Source organism: Apis florea, unplaced genomic scaffold (genome assembly GCF_048593485.1).
Source record: "Apis florea isolate Af1SG1 unplaced genomic scaffold, ASM4859348v1 contig_3081_pilon, whole genome shotgun sequence".
NCBI lineage: Eukaryota > Metazoa > Arthropoda > Insecta > Hymenoptera > Apidae > Apis > Apis florea.
The window spans coordinates 570,553-589,177 of record NW_028256703.1 but is presented as its reverse complement, the minus strand read 5'-3'; the positions used below and the strand labels follow the sequence as shown (position 1 = coordinate 589,177).

General features: G+C 21.8%; 5 protein-coding genes and 1 long non-coding RNA gene across 14 annotated transcripts in view; 3 read left to right on the top strand and 3 right to left on the bottom strand.

Annotated features, from left to right (window-relative positions):
* Arms (Ankyrin repeat-rich membrane spanning) overlaps nt 1–2,895 on the bottom strand; it is a 38,542-nt gene extending 35,647 nt beyond the window's left edge. The window contains exons 1-2 of the mRNA XM_086908716.1: nt 2,688–2,895; nt 2,272–2,341 (exon numbers count right to left, since the gene is read on the bottom strand). The gene's annotated coding sequence lies outside the window, so the exon portion shown is untranslated. The remainder of the gene's footprint in view (nt 1–2,271; nt 2,342–2,687) is intronic.
* Nucleotides 2,896–3,730: 835 nt separating this feature from the next.
* LOC100866588 (tRNA (guanine-N(7)-)-methyltransferase) lies at nt 3,731–5,702 on the top strand. Of its 3 annotated transcripts, none has more exons than XM_086908726.1 (7): nt 3,731–3,942; nt 4,425–4,556; nt 4,650–4,789; nt 4,863–5,047; nt 5,118–5,231; nt 5,349–5,450; nt 5,512–5,702. In XM_086908726.1, exons 2-7 carry the CDS (start codon nt 4,471–4,473, stop codon nt 5,641–5,643), a joined length of 759 nt encoding a protein of 252 aa, XP_086764852.1. In that variant the 5' UTR covers nt 3,731–3,942; nt 4,425–4,470; the 3' UTR covers nt 5,644–5,702. The 3 variants fall into 3 exon arrangements, with proteins under 3 accessions (XP_086764852.1, XP_086764851.1, XP_086764853.1); XM_086908725.1 differs by lacking the exon at nt 3,731–3,942 and adding an exon at nt 4,007–4,087; XM_086908727.1 differs by lacking the exon at nt 3,731–3,942 and having other exon boundaries at nt 4,220–4,556; nt 5,118–5,216.
* LOC100866357 (cilia- and flagella-associated protein 65) lies at nt 5,651–11,844 on the bottom strand. Of its 5 annotated transcripts, none has more exons than XM_012492365.3 (19): nt 11,575–11,844; nt 11,081–11,300; nt 10,539–10,801; nt 10,170–10,452; nt 9,908–10,096; nt 9,530–9,734; nt 9,207–9,452; nt 8,893–9,124; nt 8,454–8,810; nt 8,288–8,376; nt 7,935–8,205; nt 7,628–7,843; nt 7,370–7,558; nt 7,034–7,287; nt 6,686–6,938; nt 6,388–6,614; nt 6,104–6,272; nt 5,895–6,033; nt 5,651–5,782 (listed from the first exon to the last, which is right to left on the bottom strand). In XM_012492365.3, the coding sequence occupies exons 1-19, from the start codon at nt 11,656–11,658 to the stop codon at nt 5,703–5,705; spliced, it is 3,966 nt and encodes a 1,321-aa protein (XP_012347819.3). In that variant the 5' UTR covers nt 11,659–11,844; the 3' UTR covers nt 5,651–5,702. The 5 variants fall into 5 exon arrangements, with proteins under 5 accessions (XP_012347819.3, XP_086764845.1, XP_086764846.1 ...); XM_086908719.1 differs by having other exon boundaries at nt 6,686–6,785; XM_086908720.1 differs by having other exon boundaries at nt 8,103–8,205.
* Nucleotides 9,180–10,519, top strand: LOC147657494 (uncharacterized). Its single transcript, XR_015292233.1, has 2 exons — nt 9,180–9,602; nt 10,164–10,519. It is a non-coding gene; the product is annotated as an uncharacterized LOC147657494 (long non-coding RNA).
* LOC100869443 (uncharacterized) lies at nt 11,629–13,833 on the top strand. 2 transcript variants are annotated; one of them, XM_086908724.1, is made up of 4 exons: nt 11,629–11,853; nt 12,192–12,421; nt 12,579–12,828; nt 12,911–13,833. In XM_086908724.1, exons 1-4 carry the CDS (start codon nt 11,718–11,720, stop codon nt 13,366–13,368), a joined length of 1,074 nt encoding a protein of 357 aa, XP_086764850.1. In that variant the 5' UTR covers nt 11,629–11,717; the 3' UTR covers nt 13,369–13,833. The 2 variants fall into 2 exon arrangements, with proteins under 2 accessions (XP_086764850.1, XP_012347828.1); XM_012492374.3 differs by having other exon boundaries at nt 11,748–12,120.
* LOC100866000 (acylamino-acid-releasing enzyme) lies at nt 13,759–18,001 on the bottom strand. Of its 2 annotated transcripts, XM_012492372.3 has the most exons (15): nt 17,862–18,001; nt 17,375–17,434; nt 17,081–17,298; nt 16,840–17,003; nt 16,614–16,762; nt 16,264–16,528; nt 16,026–16,174; nt 15,752–15,920; nt 15,419–15,673; nt 15,221–15,358; nt 14,926–15,146; nt 14,735–14,814; nt 14,622–14,654; nt 14,289–14,510; nt 13,759–14,031 (listed from the first exon to the last, which is right to left on the bottom strand). In XM_012492372.3, the coding sequence occupies exons 2-15, from the start codon at nt 17,387–17,389 to the stop codon at nt 13,911–13,913; spliced, it is 2,199 nt and encodes a 732-aa protein (XP_012347826.3). In that variant the 5' UTR covers nt 17,390–17,434; nt 17,862–18,001; the 3' UTR covers nt 13,759–13,910. The 2 variants fall into 2 exon arrangements, with proteins under 2 accessions (XP_012347826.3, XP_086764848.1); XM_086908722.1 differs by lacking the exon at nt 14,622–14,654.
* Between the last annotated feature and the right edge of the window lie 624 nt (nt 18,002–18,625).

The window sequence follows — 18,625 nt, the reverse complement described above, 5'->3', positions numbered from 1 at the left end:
TAACATTCTTTACATTTTACATTTTAAACTATTTTCTTTATTCAAAAATTATAAAAAATTTATATTTAAATTGCGAAAGTTAAAAAATAAAAAGAAATTAAAGTAAAAAGTTTAATATAATTTAAAAAATTATATTAAAAATCTATCTATATTAATTAAAATTTCTCATATTTTGAAGTCATTAAAATGTATTCCTAACCTAATAAATTTTTAATTAAGTTATATTTAAAACTTATTATTTATTATATTAAAAACTATTTATCATTTAACGATTCACATTGTTATTTATTTGCATTTAATATATTTCAGTGATTTGTCAAATCGAAAAAATGAATAAGATTATGATGGATCTCTACAAATTCAATGCGAATATCTCGGTTACATTGACGATAACAAATCATATCATTCACTTGGTCACCGTTTCAAATACATAAATATAAATACTAAATGGAACAGAGAGAATTTTTGAGATAAGAACAGATGAATCAAAATCGTATATATTACAGTATTCGATGCCAAGTCACGATTCCAGATTTTTGCATTCTTTCATTTTATAAATTGATCAAATATAAAACACAAAAGATCAATCCATGTATGTATCAATCAATGTATGTATTCTGAACTATTTTTTCTAAGAAATTTCAAAATATTAATGATGTTCGTGCAAATTTTATAAAACATAAAATATTTTAAGTAATAATTAATCGATTATCATTCTTTTTAAATTATTATTATTTATATATTATTATATAAAATATTTTATAATATTATATAAAATTAAATTAGGTTAGATTATTATTTAATTTGATAATTCATTGAAATATAATATATTGTATCAAATCGACAATTCCATTTTATAAATCTGAATTATACATATAAATGGATACAAATTGTTCATCATTTTTTTCCAATTAAATTTTCTTCGTTCTTTATTTTATATATAAAAAATTATTGTTTGCACGTAAAAATTTTAATTTTAAAAATAGTGTACAATCATTCTATTACAAAAACAGAAGAATTTTACTTTAATAGTAAGTTATATTTTACAAATATACTATCCAAGTTTATATTCAATAATTTATATGTAATATTAATCTAATATTATTTTAGTTATTTTGTCGCGCAATAGTGTTTTGAAAATAAATTTAAAAAATTATTTACCCAGCTTGAATCTGCTTCAAATGTCAACCACATTCGTGGATCTGGTAACCATGCGTTCATTTTGTTTAATAACACAAGTTAAAAAGCATTTAACACACCAATGATAAATTACTTAGTACCTGCCACTCATATATTTACGATGGCGTCTATTTCAAATAATGAAAGTATCATTTCATTGCCGAGACGTATTATGTTCGGTTATGTATATGTATATAGAAGAAAGCAAGCTAATTCGATTCCACTTGCTAATAAGAAACCTAATCTCCTCATTGGAAATAAGTAATGGGTGTTTCCATTAAGTCTGCTTTTGTACCAACAATGTCGTTGTTTCATGAATATAAATGTATAACACAATAGATATTATATATATTCTTGATTTTGTGTTTTCTATGATTAATTTATGGAATTAATCTATGGGATTTTTTAGAAAAAAAATTGAATACTGGATTTGTCGATATATCCAAAAAAAGAATAATAATTATTTGTGAGTATAAATATGACTTATTACATAAAATAAAAAATAATGAAATTCGTTATTTTTTTCGAGATAAATTAAAAACATTTGAAACAATGCTTCCATATTAAATTTATATATAATTATATAATTATTATAATTCATATAAACACTATTTAATATGATATTTTTTTTAATGAATTTAACCTTTATATTCTTTTTAAAATTATAAGAAATGTTGAAATAAAAAGTATAATATTCCATTTAATTTCAATTTCTATATATTATTAATGTTATTTAAGAAATAAAATTTCTACGAAATTATAATTTTTTCAAATTCTTGTCTAATAATTTAAATGATTAGCAATTAGTAATTTTTTTCGTGTTATTACGATTTTTATAATATGCATAAAAAATTTTTTCTTTAATTTAAATATTTTTATTCAAAACAATATACGATTTCACCAATTCCTTATAAAAAAAAATTATTTAAAAAAAAATTATACAAATTAAAATCACAGTCATTGATATTCTACATGATACCAATAACTTGGCATACTAATTTTAAATAAAAAAAAATACATAAAATACTACATTACACTCATTAGCACTATACACGTTATAAATATTAAATAATTTTAATTTTCTAAACTTACCAATTAAACAAAAAATAGATTTTCTCGGATATCCGTCGTCATGTATGATTGAAAACCGTGGTTATTCAATCTAAAAAAAAAAAATCACAAAAATATATCAATAAAACTAAATTTGAAATAAAAAAATTAATTTTCCGAAAAAAATACATATTTTTAAGTAATGATATATAACAAAAATTTGCTTCATTGTAAATATGTGATAAAAGAAAAATAAAAACATTTCTTATTTAAATCTCATTAAATGCGAACGAAGAAAATAAATATGTATTCTTAATCATCAAATTCAATATAAATGCATATCAAATAAAAAAATTACAATTATTTTGTTTTTTATATTAAGTAATGTTCTTTTCGAAACAATTTTTGATTATTCGGAAGTAATGAATAGCTTTTTTTATCGAGTATTCTAACCTCACCTGAAAGAACGCGATAACTTCTAAGCCGAATCCTGTTACTCAATAACATGGATCACACAGATATAATTTAGAAACATGATTCTCGACTAAATCGTGGATCACATTGCGTCAATTACACGATTTGAGAAATTCATCCAATCACACGATAAAATTGTAACACCAAATGTATTTCGTCTTTTTTCATTCAACGTTTACAGCATCACCACCAGGCGGTGCTACATTGAACTTGAACAGCTGATTTCTTATGCACGTGCGCCATACTTCTGGCATTTATACATAAAACTGTATAATATAAATTAATTTTAAAATTCTTTTATTTAAATTTAACTTCGCAAATAAAAATCAAGCTAAATCAAAGTAAAAAAGATTAATATATAGATAAAAAAAAATTGGTTATAAAAAGATTGTGAAAAAAAAATTTTAATGAAAATAAGAAAAAATTATATATTAAAAATTTTAATGTTTAAATTTTTTTACACAAAGAATATTTTAATTAAAATTATTAAATATTTTTAACTTAAATTCTATATGAGAATTTAACAGAATTATATTTACACATGCAATTTTAAAAATATATTTAAAAGTGGAATCTTATAAATAAATAATATATATTAATTAAAAAATATAAGTATAATTTTTTTTTCTCAACTGCAATATTTTAAAACAAATAAATATTAATGAGATATATATCTTCTTTTTTAGTGCTTTTCTCATTAAAGAATCTTTACTATTTTATATTCTATTATCCTATTTGAAAATAATAGAAGCAAACTTAATTATAAAATAATATTAGTAATTTATATATTTTTCTCTTTTTATATCCTATAATCTTATCTAATATTTCTATTATTATTCTATATTTCTATTATTCTATATATTCAAAAGCAAAATAAAATATGAAATAAAATTAATTTTTTATCCTAACTAATAGTATATTTAATATTAGTTTCTTATTAATAATTTTCACATCCATTCTATTGTTTTTTCTTTTTTGTTTAACATTGAATCAAAAACATTAAAAGTAGAATTTTAAAATAATTAGTAATTCACATTTTCTGTTTTTATCTTTAGCGAGTGATAAAAAATCTATTATGAAAAATTTTAAATTTACATATAAAAATTAATAAAAATAAATCTTCATACTTTATTTATTTATTTGAATCAATTATTCATATATATATATATTAGTCATAATATTTAATAAATTAATAACTTTTTTAAAATAAAATAATTCATTGAAGTCATTGGACGAAAGGTAATAATTATTGAATCAATTATTCATACATACATATTAGTCATAATATTTAGTAAATTAACTTATATAACTTTTTTAAAATAAATTAATTCGTTCAAGTCATTGGACGAAACTGTAATATTATGATAAATAATTAATATATGACGTATGAAATAAATAATATATAATAGAAAAAAATAAATTTTTTATTGTTAATAATTTTAAAAAACTGAATATTTTTATATGTAATATGAAAAACTGTTAATTGTTTTTATATTTAATATAAACTTTTATATTTAATCTGTTTTTATACAGAACAAATTGTACAAATTTTATTCTATTTCTATTTCTATTCTATTTCTCTTAAAATAATAATTATTTTATATCTATATCTATATCTATATTGTGTTAAAAAAATAATATATATATGATAACAACATATCTTAGTCAATATTATTTGATGTTTCGTCGTTCCATTTTTTTTATTGGTTATTATTCTTTAGGTTATGTTATACGTGTACTACCCACGTGGATTATTTTTTGACAACTATGTCAGATCCACTACCATTACCACAAAAAAAATATTATAGACAACGTGCACACTCTAATCCTATAGCAGACCATTGTTTAGAATAGTATGTAATTATTTTCTATAAAAAAATATATATATATAAATAAAAGTAATTCTATATAAACATCTTGCATTCTTTTGTTGAATATAATTTCAGTCCTATTAAACCTGATTTAATGAATTGGAATTCATTATATCCATTTTATTTTCCATTTAACAAAGAATCTAAAGAAGATAATGATGCAAAAAAATGTGTTGAATTTGTAGATATTGGTTGTGGCTATGGAGGATTACTAGGTATAAAAATATTTTTTATTTTATATTGTATTATATTTCATTATCTCTTATTAATAAAATATTTGTTTAATAGTTACATTATCACCAATGTTTCCTGATAATTTAATTCTTGGTATGGAGATTAGAGTAAAAGTTTCTGATTATGTTATGGATCGTATAGCTGCATTAAGATCACAATATCCTGGACAATATCAAAATATTGCATGTTTGAGAACTAATGCAATGAAATATTTACCAAATTACTTTCAAAAAGGCCAGGTATAAATAAAAAGTATGTTTTTAAATCTATAATATTGATTATATTTTTAATTAACACATATTTTTGTAGTTGAAAAAGATGTTTTTTTTATATCCAGATCCACATTTTAAAAAATCCAAACACAAGTGGAGAATTATAAATAAAACACTCTTGGCAGAATATGCTTATGTATTAGCTGAAGATGTAATGTTTTTATATAATAATATTATTATTATATATTATATATTTAAATAATAATATTGTTTAAACACTTTTATTTTTTTTTATATCAATAAATAATTATATAAATATCATTTTAAGGCCATTGTATACACAGTAACAGATGTTAAAGATTTACATGAATGGATAGTAAAACATTTTCAAGAACATCCATTATTTGATAATATTTCTAAAGAAGAATTGGTAAGTTTAAGTTTTAAAAAGAATAAAATTTATAATTATGTTGAAAATTATTTTTTTAAAGGATCAAGATCCCATTATTGAGAAATTATATGAAAGCACAGAAGAAGGTCAAAAAGTAACAAGAAATAAAGGAGATAAGTTTTTAGCTATCTTTAAACGTATTCCAGATCCATTTGAAAAAAAAATTAGTTGATGTCAAATATATTATAAATATCATATATTTGTAAATAAATGAAAATTTTTATAATCATATTACATGTTATTAGTATTTGCAAAAGATACTCTATATCCTGGTTTCATATGTATATCTAGTTCATCTTCATCATCTGTATCTAAAAAATTACATATTATTTAAATATATATTTAATTATAATATAATATCTTAATTGTAATCCAAAAAATTAAAAAAAAATGATATTCAAAAAATTGAAATTAATAAACTACCTTCTTTTAATTCAAATTTAAGATCCGTTCTTTTCTGTTTTGGTAACATTTTGAAATAATTCCGATGCCGAGTATCTTCAACAGGGATTAAATGATTAACGTTTAAAGAGAATTCTTCATGAATTATATCAAATGACATCTGTAAAATAATAATCATTTATTTCTTAATAAAAAATTGATATATAAATAAAATTTATTTTTTTCTTTACTCGTTCTAATATTGCTTCCATAATTTTTAATGGTGGTGATATATATGATCTTCGTATTAATCTTTTTCGCTCCGAAATATCCATTGTGAATTGAGTATAATACAAATTTCTTACAGGAATTAAATTATTTTCAATTGCTTTTATAAATCTTTTAGTATTAATAATATCCCTGAAAATTATTAATTTAAATTATTAACTTATCATATTAACTTATTATAAAAGAAAGTTACTTTTAATAATTAATAATAATTAATCATAAAAATAACGCAAAAAGAAATTTTTACCATAATAAATTTTCCAAAATAAGTGTTATTATATAGAGTTCTTTTTCTTTTATAACGTTATCATAATTTTTATTATCATCAAAATGAATTGCACTTGAAGGAGTAGCTTTCAGTTCTTTTAATAACTTAACTTTTATATTTTCATCTTCCACAGAGTATGTACAACAACGTATACTTAATGTTTTATAGTATCTATTTGGTTCATCAAGTATTTTTAACCATGGTTTCTATATAAAACATAATAATTATTTATAATAGAATTTATTATAAATAATATTTATTTTAACTAATTACTTACTGGTACATAAATGCCTTCTTCCGTAATAGTGAATTGTTCTTTTAATTCTTGACTTAAAATATTATGTTTAATGATGCTTCTTCGATATTCTCGTCTTTTGCTAGCGTTAAAAAACACACATGGTATATGAAAATCAATTCGACCAGGATATCCTGCAGTTTCAATTTTGACTCTAAAACTTTGTACTGAACTTGGTTGCATTATACCTTTCCGAGGAAATACATCAATACTCAATAGTCCTGGTATTTTTTGACTATAGATATTTAAAAATTTAAAGAAAAATGAAAAGAAATTTTTTGAAAAGAAAAATTTTAAAAAAGTTTTTAGGAAATCTAAAAATTTAAGTACCATTTCCATTTATAACCAAGTGCATCAAAATCTAAATTGTTATATATTAAAAGCATTCTAATAACACTACTATGCGTAGGTATATTCCATAAATTCATAGAATCAACACTAAAATATATAGGAAATAGTGGAGTTTTGCAAGCACAAAAAGCTGGTATTCTTCTCCAAACACTAATTAATTTAAAATCAAAAATTGATTCTCCCTGTAATGTCAATTCTTCTGTTTTATCGCCCATAATTATTGGAAATATTACCTAAAAACATATATATCTTAACTATATATCTTAAATATATATCAATAATTTTCAAATTATCTAATTATTTAATTTATATTACCTCATATTTACCAAACATTCTTGGTTGAAATTTAAATAAAAGAGGTATAGCTGTTCCACTTTTTATGATACCATCTTGTGTTAAACATGAAAAAATTTCACATTGATACTTCTCATTTATTTTATGAATATTACTAGTGTCTACAGAATATGGTAAATCATTATTCGTAATGTTAAATATCCAATGTGCCTAAAATATTATACTAATATTTATTATTTTAATTTAAAATATTATTGAAAAAAAATTACGAAATTATACCCTATATGAAGGTTCTTTATTTCCAAAATAAACTTTTCCAAAATTTATTGATGGAGTACTTAAGAAATTACTTTGTGAATCATGTTCTGTTAAACAATCAATGGTCACATTAAAAATAATGTGACGATCATGTCCAATATCTAGATCCCAAGACATAATTGTTTTTCCAGCTAATATATAACGAATGTTCATACCAATCACAGTTTCTTCTTCTGGCTACAAAATCAATCAATTAAATATTTTTCTGAATCTACATTTAATTTAAGAAAATATCTTTTTAAATACTTTACAAATTAAAAAATCATACATTTAGCATTTTTGATTTTATATATATTTCACAAATATTTTTATGAATACAATCAATTTCTATTCGCCGAGGCAAATAACCAATTGTTTTTATAACAGGTTCACAAGAACATTGTTTGATTTTTTTCATCTTTAGAGAAATAGGCAATGTTGAAGGATTGATTATTACCCATTTTAATAAGAGTGTTCCTTTATTTAGAGTCATTGGTAAGAGATTAATATTTATAGTTTCTGTTTCTCCTGGTAGTAAATCTAGTAGAATTTTATTTAATCTAAAAACAAGACAAATAAATAATCATATAATTTAATCAGTTATATAATCAATTTAAAAAAAAGTCAAAAAAATATATATACTTGTTTATTTGTAATCGATTCCATAAAAATTGTTTGCTAATGTGTATTGAATAGTCTTGATTATATCCAAAAGCACATAAATTGTCTACCTAATGTATGTATATATTATATATATAAATACTGCAATTTTTAATCATTTCTATGATTGAATAAATTTTAATTTTACTTTTATTGTGGGTAAAATACACATGCAAGATACACTGCAAATTTCTATTGGATCGTATCTATTTACTAATATATCTGAAGAAAAATTAATTCTTATTAAATATTGTATTGTAAATTCATAATATACTGCTGTGCGTGGAGTAATAGAAACTCTGATTTTTTTGGTTGATCCTGCAAATATAGTTTCTGATAAAGGATGTAATTTAACATCTCTTTTAATATCTCCAAGTTCCCAATTACGATGAGTACAAATTAATGTATAATAAATATCTACTAAACTAGGATTAACAAGATCAAAAGACAATGTCTTAGTATTGTTATATTCTAAGTCATCAAAATTTAATATATTTGGATGTGCCTAAAATTTGAAATTATAAAAATGTCAATAATTTCATATTAATTTCATATTGATTTTTAAAGTTATTTTATATAATTTTTACTTCTAATAATCCCATTTCACTACTTCCACGAATACGTAGATTTACATAACCTTTTGATCCAATAGTAGCTCCATTTTTTATAACAATCAAAAGGCATTGTATTTCGAAATCATAATCTCTATTTACTTCATTTGGAGCAAACGAACATTCTTGATATAATGTATCATTTGCATCAATTTTTCCATGGATATGTTCTACCTTAAATTCAGATGGTAAGTTATAAAATTCATATCTGTAAATAAATATGTGAAATTATTATTATTATTTATTTAAAAATACTTTTATAGATTTTTTTATATAAAAATATTGATTACTTTATTTGATGACGAGTAACATTTCTCATTCCAAGTTGTAAAAATTGTTGGCAACCTGGCAAAACTGATGGGAAAGTTAATAAATTATTATTATTAAAAACAATATTTGCATATTCTGCATATCCTTTAAAATCTATATAATTTTCATTTTTTGTATTTCCATTAAAATATATTGTCCATCTTTCTATATAAATTTGTTCATTTTTAGGTTTAGATGTCATTTCAACAATAATTATTTGATAATCTCTGTAATTAATTTAGCAATTAATAATCTCTAATCAAAATTAAATTCATAAATATATTAAATAAATTATTTGTCATACTGATAAATTACACCAAGCATTGGTTTTACAATGAAATGACTTGCTGATGGTGAAACAAATTGAAACATAAGAGGTAAATGACCAAATTTTTTAATCAGAAAAGTGGTATAAACTGGATATGGTGGTACACTTGGTGGCATAATTACTGTTTGAGGAATTTCATATTGTGGAATCCACCCATTTGATGTAATAGGAAAAGAATGACCTGAAATATACTTAAAGTTTTAAATATTTTATTGTAACATATTTCATTATCATTTGAAACATTTCTAATTCATATTCAATTTTCAATGTGAATAAAAATCTTAAACTCTAGCATAAAATATTTTTCAAATCTTAAATATTTTTATTATAATATAATATCAAATAATATCAAACCTATTACTGTCATTGATAAAACAAATGGGAAAGTAAAAAGCTTTTCTTGTTCCAAAAAAACAGAACAAATAATCTCTCTTCCAAAAAGATTATTTTTTATATTAGGATTAAATGTAAGTTCAAATAAAGCAGATTGATTCTTACGAAGTACCATTTCAGAAGGCGTTACATAAAAAATTCCATCAGTGTCTATATAAAAAATAAATTAAAAAGTCAATGAACAAAATTAATTATGTATATAAATTCTTTCTTCTAGATATACCTTTTTCCCAGATAATTAATAAATTTGAATGAATATGATTTGTGAGACATATTGAGCGAGGTATTTTCTGAATAATATTTTCTACATCAACATCGACTTGACCAAAATTGAAATAATGTTTTGATAAAGATGCAGGAGGTAGATATTCTAATGTATCTGTAGCATCTCTCATATATCCTTTAAAGCCATCTTTTTCCATCCAAGGATAAGGAATAGAATTTTTAGTTTCTTTTTTAATAAATACTGAATAACAATAACCATATAATTCTATAATAATTGGTTCCTATATTATAATCAAATTTATAAATAAATGAATAAAAGAATCCTCTGCTGGATATTATAAATTTTGATTGAGTTTTTTTTATTTACTTGGTATAAAATTAAAATAATCAAATAATAAGTATATCTTCCTTCTTTTGGCGGTATAAATGTAATCGTAACATATTTACGAGAATAAGCATTAATAATACCATATCTTGTGTCTAAATGAAAAATCCTATTTTTTTCGTCTATATTAAACATAAAAGTTGCCGTAACTTTAGAATTATTCGATAATTTAATTCGTTTTTTAACCTTAGAATTTTTATTTGTATTCATAAAGATTCTGTTTGTTGAACAAATTACTTTAGGACCTCAAAATACGAAATGTATAAAATTAGAAAAAATCAAAATAATATAATTTAATTTAAAATTTAATTTAAAAAAAAAATCAAAATATTAAATGAAATATTAAATTAAAATATAAAATTAATTTTTTTGTGTATAATTTCATTTAAAAATTAAATTCAAAATTTGCGCTAAATATAAACATAAAATTTATATTATTAAATATATTATATTATTAAAATTATATTATTAAATATTTAGATACTTTTTATATGTTAAAACTTTAATAGATAAGATAAAGATACCAATGCTATATCCATAGGTAATAATTTTCATATATGGCCCATTATTATCTATGATTATAAAATAATCAACATTCCTAGAAGATACGACTAAAGGCCGATAATAAATTTCACATAAGAATTTTTCATCAGGACCTAGAGTCCAAGTATAAGAATGTAAATGAAATACATGATCCAAAGGATTTGTAATTGGATCTCTTTGAACTTGATATAATTGTTCTTTCTGCAATAATTATATAAATTAATAAAATTTCTCAAAAATATATCAAAAATGCAATTTTCTTTCGAAAAAAACTATTAATAGAGTAATAAAATAAAAAAATGTTTAAAAGGATTTGTAAAAAATTTTATATTTAAAAATAAAGAGATTATAAAAGTTATTTTTTTATATTAATGTATGTGTGTGTGTGTGTGTGTGTGTGTGTGTGTATTAATATTATAATATTACATCTTGAGATATACATAATTATACAATTAATTATATTAAATATATTTACATAAGATTCATTCCATATCTCTATTGTCTTTGTTGCCGTTTTACCAATTTCCACATTTCCATAGTCAATCTTCATAACTTTCATTTTGTTTTCAAAACTTCAAGAATTTTATTTATTCTTTCTATAATTATATTTTTATAGAAATGCATATATTTTCATTTAAAATATATCTTGTCGAGATTATCGATTTCAATCTCGATCTCTCGTATCTTAGTTTACTTGGGATATATTCGTTTTGTTTTGATACGCAAGGAATGACATATCCGAATTGCATAGATGGTGAATTAAATCTAATCGATTCCTTGAAAACATTTTATAATAATTCTTATAATTTTCTTTTTCTTACTCATATTCTCTAAGAAATTAGCCATAGACATCATCGACTGGTAATCGATGGTGACGTTATCCATATTCTTTATGGCTTTTTGACAGTTGCTATAAAAATGGCTCAATGGAATATTTTATATTTTCTTTGCTTATTATTATTTTTTGTGAACAATTGCATGAATTATAGTTCGTGCGCGTATTCCAATCACTATATTGAATGTGAGATTTTTTGACGAATACACTAGATTTTTTTCTAAAAATAATATTTAATGTATAATTTTTTCTTGTAGATGATTTGAATATGGAAAAATTGTGTCATATATTTAATAAAATGTCAACTATCGACATGAAAATTGGTGCAGTGATAGTCCGAGCAAAGCACATGTTGGATCAATGGAATGTTCATGCTAATTTTCATTGCAAGTTCAAACTTGTAACAACTAAAGGATATGGACTATTTGGAGTCATTCAAAAAATGTCTTTTAGACAAAATAAAACACAATGTATAGATTATGTACAAGTAAATATTAATTTACTTATGTTTAATGAATATTATTAGAATTCTATTAAAGTCATAAAGTTAATATTATATTAATAATAAAATGATTAAATATATAATATATAATTAATATTTAATAATAATAATAAATATAACAATTTTTGAAAATCTATTTTAGTTCAAACGAAAAGATGATCATCGAACAGAGAAGTTTTGTGGTTTTCTTGATCGCAGTAAAATAAAATATTATGAAGTTCCTGAACCAGAAAGCAAAATGCATTTATCTGAATCATTAACAAGAATTTATGCTGAATATGATCCAAGTAGTAAAAAATCTGCAGAATTAGAAACTGAAATATTCATTTCAAAAAAAAAATTGGAAGAGGGAGAATTTCTTACTCTTAACATTGCTTATACTTCTTTTACAAGTAAGTTTATTTAATGCTGATAATTTTTTATAAATATTAAAATAAATTATATTTCTAATCTAATATATTTAATATGTTATAGATTGCAGTAATATAGATCCAAATAAATACATGTCAATTGGCTTAAATACTTGTATGTTGAATGATTTTTTTTGTGATGGAATATATAATTGTGTACCAGGTATTTGTTCTGATGAAGATAAATGTCCAAATAGTATGAATGAAATTATTAGCACTGGTACTGGCACAAAAGTAACAGTAGGTGCAGTGACTACCTTGATTTTATGCTTTATCATATTTGTTATGTGTTTATGGATATGTAAAAGATCACAAAAATTATGTTGGTCTATGGATTGTGCTGATCCAAATGTATGTTCGAGACCAGCGCCATTATCACGCGATACCGAACGATCTGTAAATCCACCAGTTCCCACGGCACCAATGTTAGAAATCGCGGTCTCTTCAGCAGTTGCTGATAAAGATTTACCACCTAGTTATGACTCATTGTTTCCAGAACAAACTAATTCTGTTAGATCATAATTTTGAACATAAGTTCTTATGTGTAACTAATACATTGGCAGCATATTATCTAATGTTTTAATTAGATATTGCTGTACATAATACAAAGTCTTCAAATATATGGTATGAATGAGTGCCTTTCTGAATGAATTAAATATAGTCACATAAACAAGTACTCAGAGAAAGAATATCAATTTTTTTTTAGCATTTTATATCAATTTTTTGATCAATATTATATATATTAACGTTTATAACTGAACATTTTTATATTTTATGTTACACATTCTAAAAAAAGTATACGTAATTATAAAAAAACTATACTGAAATATAAGTATAAGATTTATAATGTGTAAAATATAATGGCCATTATGAAATGTCAATTATTCAAAAAAAAGTTATTTTAGGACAATATTTTGTTTATAGTTTGTAAGTGTCTTTTAATATTGTAAAAATACAGTATTTAATAAATTTAATATTTATACAAAATTGTTTTTTAATCATTAAAAAAATTATTAATTAATTATTAATTTATATTTAATTATAAAATTATAATATAATTTTCTTTACTGTAAATCTGTATCACATGTTGAAACATGTTCATGTAACCATAAACAAGCATTGATAATATTATCAATTTCAGCAGTTCCCGATGCCAATGGATGATTATCTTCATAAAGAAGCATCCTGTAATATAATTAAATGCAAAATAATGTAAAACTTAGCAAAACTTTTAAATTAAAAAAATACAACAATGTTTCCCAAAATTATATAATGAAATTGAAAACTAAGAAATTATTGTAACTTAAAGTAAAAAAAAATCATAGATTTGTCAATAATTACAAATAATTATTAATAAAGATATTAATATTATATTATCTTAAAATTTAGCCTAAGAAATATTATGATTTGCACTTTATACTTGATTTATTCTAACTACTTACTTGGTTTTAACATTATTTGCTTTAAGACGTTGGTACCATAACTTTCCTTGAGATGGAGGTACACGTAAGTCATTCGAACCAATACATAATAAAGTAGGAGCTTTTACTTTGTCAACATGAATAATTGGAGAACATTTAAACATCTTTACAAACATTTCAACTCGATCTGATTCTGAGATTGGTATGCTTTCATCAAAAGAATAATTAATTTCAGCAGCACACCTGAAATAAAATGCTTTATGAAATTTGTAATTAAAATAATTTTACATTCAATCTTTTTATTATCAGTTTTTTTTTGTTAAGCTTTATTGTGCTTAATTTTATTAAGCTTACTTAATTCTTTCTTCCTTATTCAGAGTATTGCGACTGCAATATAAATGAAATAATTCCAAAAGAAATTCAATTAAAAAAATATGAAAATATATAAAAATATATTAATGTTTTACCAATCTGGAATATCTGATATAGTGAACATAGCAGCAATATCGATTACAGGATTTCTTGCAACAACAGCTTTATATAAATTCTACAAGAATAAGTTGTTATTAATTGTTATATTAATTTTATAAATTATAGATAAAAGTATATTTATTCAATTCAATATTTGATAAAAATAGCAAGCAATTCATGAACATACTGGATATTGACCACTTAAATGAGCGACTAAGAATCCACCATGTGAACCACCACAAAGTCCTATTTTATTTGGATTTAACCACGAGTATTTTTTTAAAGCTTCGTTTGTAGCAGTTATACAATCTTTTACATCAACATTTCCAACTTTTCCTTGAAGATATTCAACATTTTTTGAACCCATTCCGGTAGAACCACGATAATTAACTTGTATTATTGCAAAGCCTTAAATAAATAATTTTTGTATTATTATGATAATTTAAATATTAAATATTAATCACTATAAAACGAATATTTACCTGATAAAACAAACAAAAAGTAATCGAGTATAAATGAATTTGCATAGTTAGAATGAGGTCCACCATGTATTACAATTATTAAAGGTATAGATTTATCATTTCCACTTTTTGGTCCAAAATAAATGAAATTAAAATGTTCTACAAAATCATTAAAAAATATTTAGTTTATATTTTTTAGTGTTAAAATAAATTACTTACTTATTTCTTCGTCATTATCATAATCATATTCAGAAGGTTCGTACATTAAATTTTCAGATCCAGGAATCATTGTGGAAATAGAAATTTTATTTCTTTTAATAAAACCATTGTTAATTGTTTCTGAATCAAATCTTCCTACTGTAAGATAAGGTGGTTCTAAGAGAGAAGTTTCCAAAAACACAATAACATCATTTTTTACATCCAAAATATTAAGACTACTTTTATCATTTTGAATCTCCGTTATTATTTTCGTTTCTATAAATTATGTTTTTGTTATATTATAATCTTATTTTAAGGAGCAAAAAAATTTAATAAATATTAAATATATTTTACTTGTGTGAATAATATAAGATCGCGTATTATTTTGTTGAGGTGTACTTAAAAATATATATTGTGAATCATTACTCCAACATCGATTTGGTAAACGACCATACAAACCATAAAACTTATCAGCATTTTGAATAGATATACTTGATTCTACAATATCTATAAGTACTTTAACCTAAATAGAAAATAACAATACAAATTTGAAAATAGCATTAAATTATACAATTATTATATATATTCTAATATATAATATATAAATATATATCTAATATATAAATACCTTCAAACTTTCAGAATTAAATTCAAGATGCATAAGTCTGTGAGCATTATGGTGTGCACCACCTGCTTCTCTTTCCAACCAAATTAGATATTTTCTATCAGGGCTAAACCTAGGACTATGGACAGCACATCCATCATTTGAAAGATTTTCTAAAAGATTATTAATATAAATATTTATTTATTAATAAAATATATACTAATATAAATAAATTAAGAAATAGAAATAGAATATTTCTTACTATATTCTCCATTTTTCAATAAAAATATCCAAGAAAGTCTATTAGTACAGGCAATGAGACCTAAATGTCTTGGTTCATGTTTCCATGCTACACCAATTATACTTTCACTATCTTCAGCCCATAATACTTGAGCAGGCGATAGTTCATCTGGTATACCTGAGAGAACTGAAATTGTGTCTGTTGTTGTATCAAGGACAGCAACAATTGGACGGTATTTACCTACCAATTGTTCTCCCCAATGAGGCTTGTAAATATATTCATTACCCTATATTAAATATTTTATTAAAAAAATTTTAATTATATATATTAAATTTTAATTGTATATTATAAAAAAAAATAAAATAATTTACCACTGTTATTTCTTTTTCTTCTTTTTTATCTTTATCTTCTTTATTACATGGTTTTTGTTTATAAAATGGTTCAGATTTTGGTAGTTTTTTTTCAGCAATGTATAATATTTTTCTTTTATCCGGCGACCATTGAAAAGAAGCAAATTGAGCTAAAATAGAAAGAACAAAATCTTTTAATCTTTATTAATTAAATATATTATATATATTATTTAAAATTAATAATTACAATCTGTGTATACATCTCCATGCACATCCAATGCTGCTAAATCATAATTTTTTATAAGTTTTTGTTTATCCCAAATTTCAATAAATTGCTTTGTAGTATTCTCAATTGTAGTTTGTCTTAATATAGCTTTATATTGTTGATCTTCAGTATAATCAGATAAAAGCCTTCAATATAAAAATTTTTTTTTAGATGTACATCAAAATATAATAAATTTTATTTTTATAACATATACATATCATACTCTGTAGTAGTATCAATAGGAAAACATTCAGATTGTATTTGTAGTTCTGAATCTAAAATATAATCCTGACAAAATTTTTGATTTGTTTTCCTTTCCAAATTTCTTTGAGACCATGCACTTAAAATTGATATTCTATTTTCACTTAAATCAAAAATTTTTGCACTATTTAGAGATGGATATTGTGCCAATGTTTTATACAAATTAACAATTTTTTTAACCTAAAAATATTTTTTTAATTTTATAAAAGCATTTTTTATAAAAAAAACTGATTTAATACCTTTAAATTTTATATACCTGATTTGATGCCATTATATGGAGATATTCCACAATATATTATCAAAGTCTATTAGCAATCTGTACAAAATATGCTACATGAAGGCTTTTAAATATTGATAAGAATTAGATGATAACAAAAGTAAATAATTTAACGCGAAAAATTTGTATCAATGTTTAATATTACATTTTAATTGTTGATAAATGATAATTTTTAAATATGTTAATAATTTATATTTTTTGAGGCAGATAAAAATTGTTTTAAAATTATTTAGATTATTTTATATTTTATAAAATTTATATAGAATATTATTTATTAATAAATTAAATGATAGCAAATAATTAGAAGTCTTCTGTAATATTAAGAACTACACATGTGCACATGTAATAAATAAAATCGCGTAATGAATAGATAAAAATATATAATAAATTTAATTTGTGTAATTTTTAGTACATAAATATTTTTATATTTATACTACAAATGTATTTTATTCATATATATACATACTATTTTTATATGCTTTCCCAACACTTCTGTCAATTTCTTTGAAACATTCATATATTTCTAAATATAATTAAATTAGAAAAATTTACGTATTCGTAGTGTCATCTCGCGTTTGGACACTGGAAGTTCAGACTTATTAATAGAAAGGTAGAATATGTAAGGAGGTATTCGTGACGTCACAAATAAACTTGTATGTGTGAGAAGGATAGAAAGGACATGCCACTAATTTTAATTATACGGTTCCTAATAATTCTCACCATTTTGAAGTATTGAAAATTAATTAATAAAAACCATTTTTTATTAATAATTTTTTCACATTTAAACTTACATTTTAAAATTAAAACCTTAAACAATTTTCTTATATAAATTTTAACAAGAAATTCTTTTTAATTAATTATTTATTAATAATCATTATAGAATGTATCTCAATTACAATGTAAAAAAATGTAATCGAGTAATAAATAAACAATATATTCATTTAAATAATGACAAAATTATAAATAAAAATTATATGAAAATGTAGAAGAGAAAACAAATATTTGAAATACATATATTTATATTTAGAAATAAATTTTATGATAATGTAAAATTAATGAAGAATCTGTATAAAAATCCATCATATGCTGATTACGTCAATTTAATCGTTAATAAATAATTAAATGAAAAGAATCTCTCAATAAAATTTATATAAGAAAATTGTTTGAAATTTTAGTTCTAACATACGAGTTTAAAAGTACAAAAATTATTAGAAAGAAAAACAATAATTA

What these genes read in the sequence shown, in the direction of transcription:
- LOC100866588 (XM_086908725.1), top strand. An exon ending in GCAGACCATTGTTTAGAATA is followed by an intron (nt 4,557 to 4,649) that starts GTATGTAATTAT and finishes ATATAATTTCAG; the next exon opens with TCCTATTAAACCTGATTTAA. An exon ending in ATTACTTTCAAAAAGGCCAG is followed by an intron (nt 5,048 to 5,117) that starts GTATAAATAAAA and finishes ATATTTTTGTAG; the next exon opens with TTGAAAAAGATGTTTTTTTT.
- LOC100866357 (XM_012492365.3), bottom strand. Translation starts at nt 11,658, where the DNA reads ATGAAAGTTATGAAGATTGACTATGGAAATGTGGAAATTGGTAAAACG. An exon ending in AATCGATTACAAATAAACAA is followed by an intron (nt 8,206 to 8,287) that starts GTATATATATTT and finishes TCTTGTTTTTAG; the next exon opens with ATTAAATAAAATTCTACTAG. An exon ending in TAAAATCAAAAATGCTAAAT is followed by an intron (nt 7,844 to 7,934) that starts GTATGATTTTTT and finishes TTGATTTTGTAG; the next exon opens with CCAGAAGAAGAAACTGTGAT.
- LOC100869443 (XM_086908724.1), top strand. Translation starts at nt 11,718, where the DNA reads ATGCATATATTTTCATTTAAAATATATCTTGTCGAGATTATCGATTTC. An exon ending in ATATCCGAATTGCATAGATG is followed by an intron (nt 11,854 to 12,191) that starts GTGAATTAAATC and finishes TTTTTCTTGTAG; the next exon opens with ATGATTTGAATATGGAAAAA. An exon ending in TGCTTATACTTCTTTTACAA is followed by an intron (nt 12,829 to 12,910) that starts GTAAGTTTATTT and finishes AATATGTTATAG; the next exon opens with ATTGCAGTAATATAGATCCA.
- LOC100866000 (XM_012492372.3), bottom strand. An exon ending in CTTTTTGTTTGTTTTATCAG is followed by an intron (nt 15,147 to 15,220) that starts GTAAATATTCGT and finishes TATTTATTTAAG; the next exon opens with GCTTTGCAATAATACAAGTT. An exon ending in ATTTAAGTGGTCAATATCCA is followed by an intron (nt 14,815 to 14,925) that starts GTATGTTCATGA and finishes TTATTCTTGTAG; the next exon opens with AATTTATATAAAGCTGTTGT.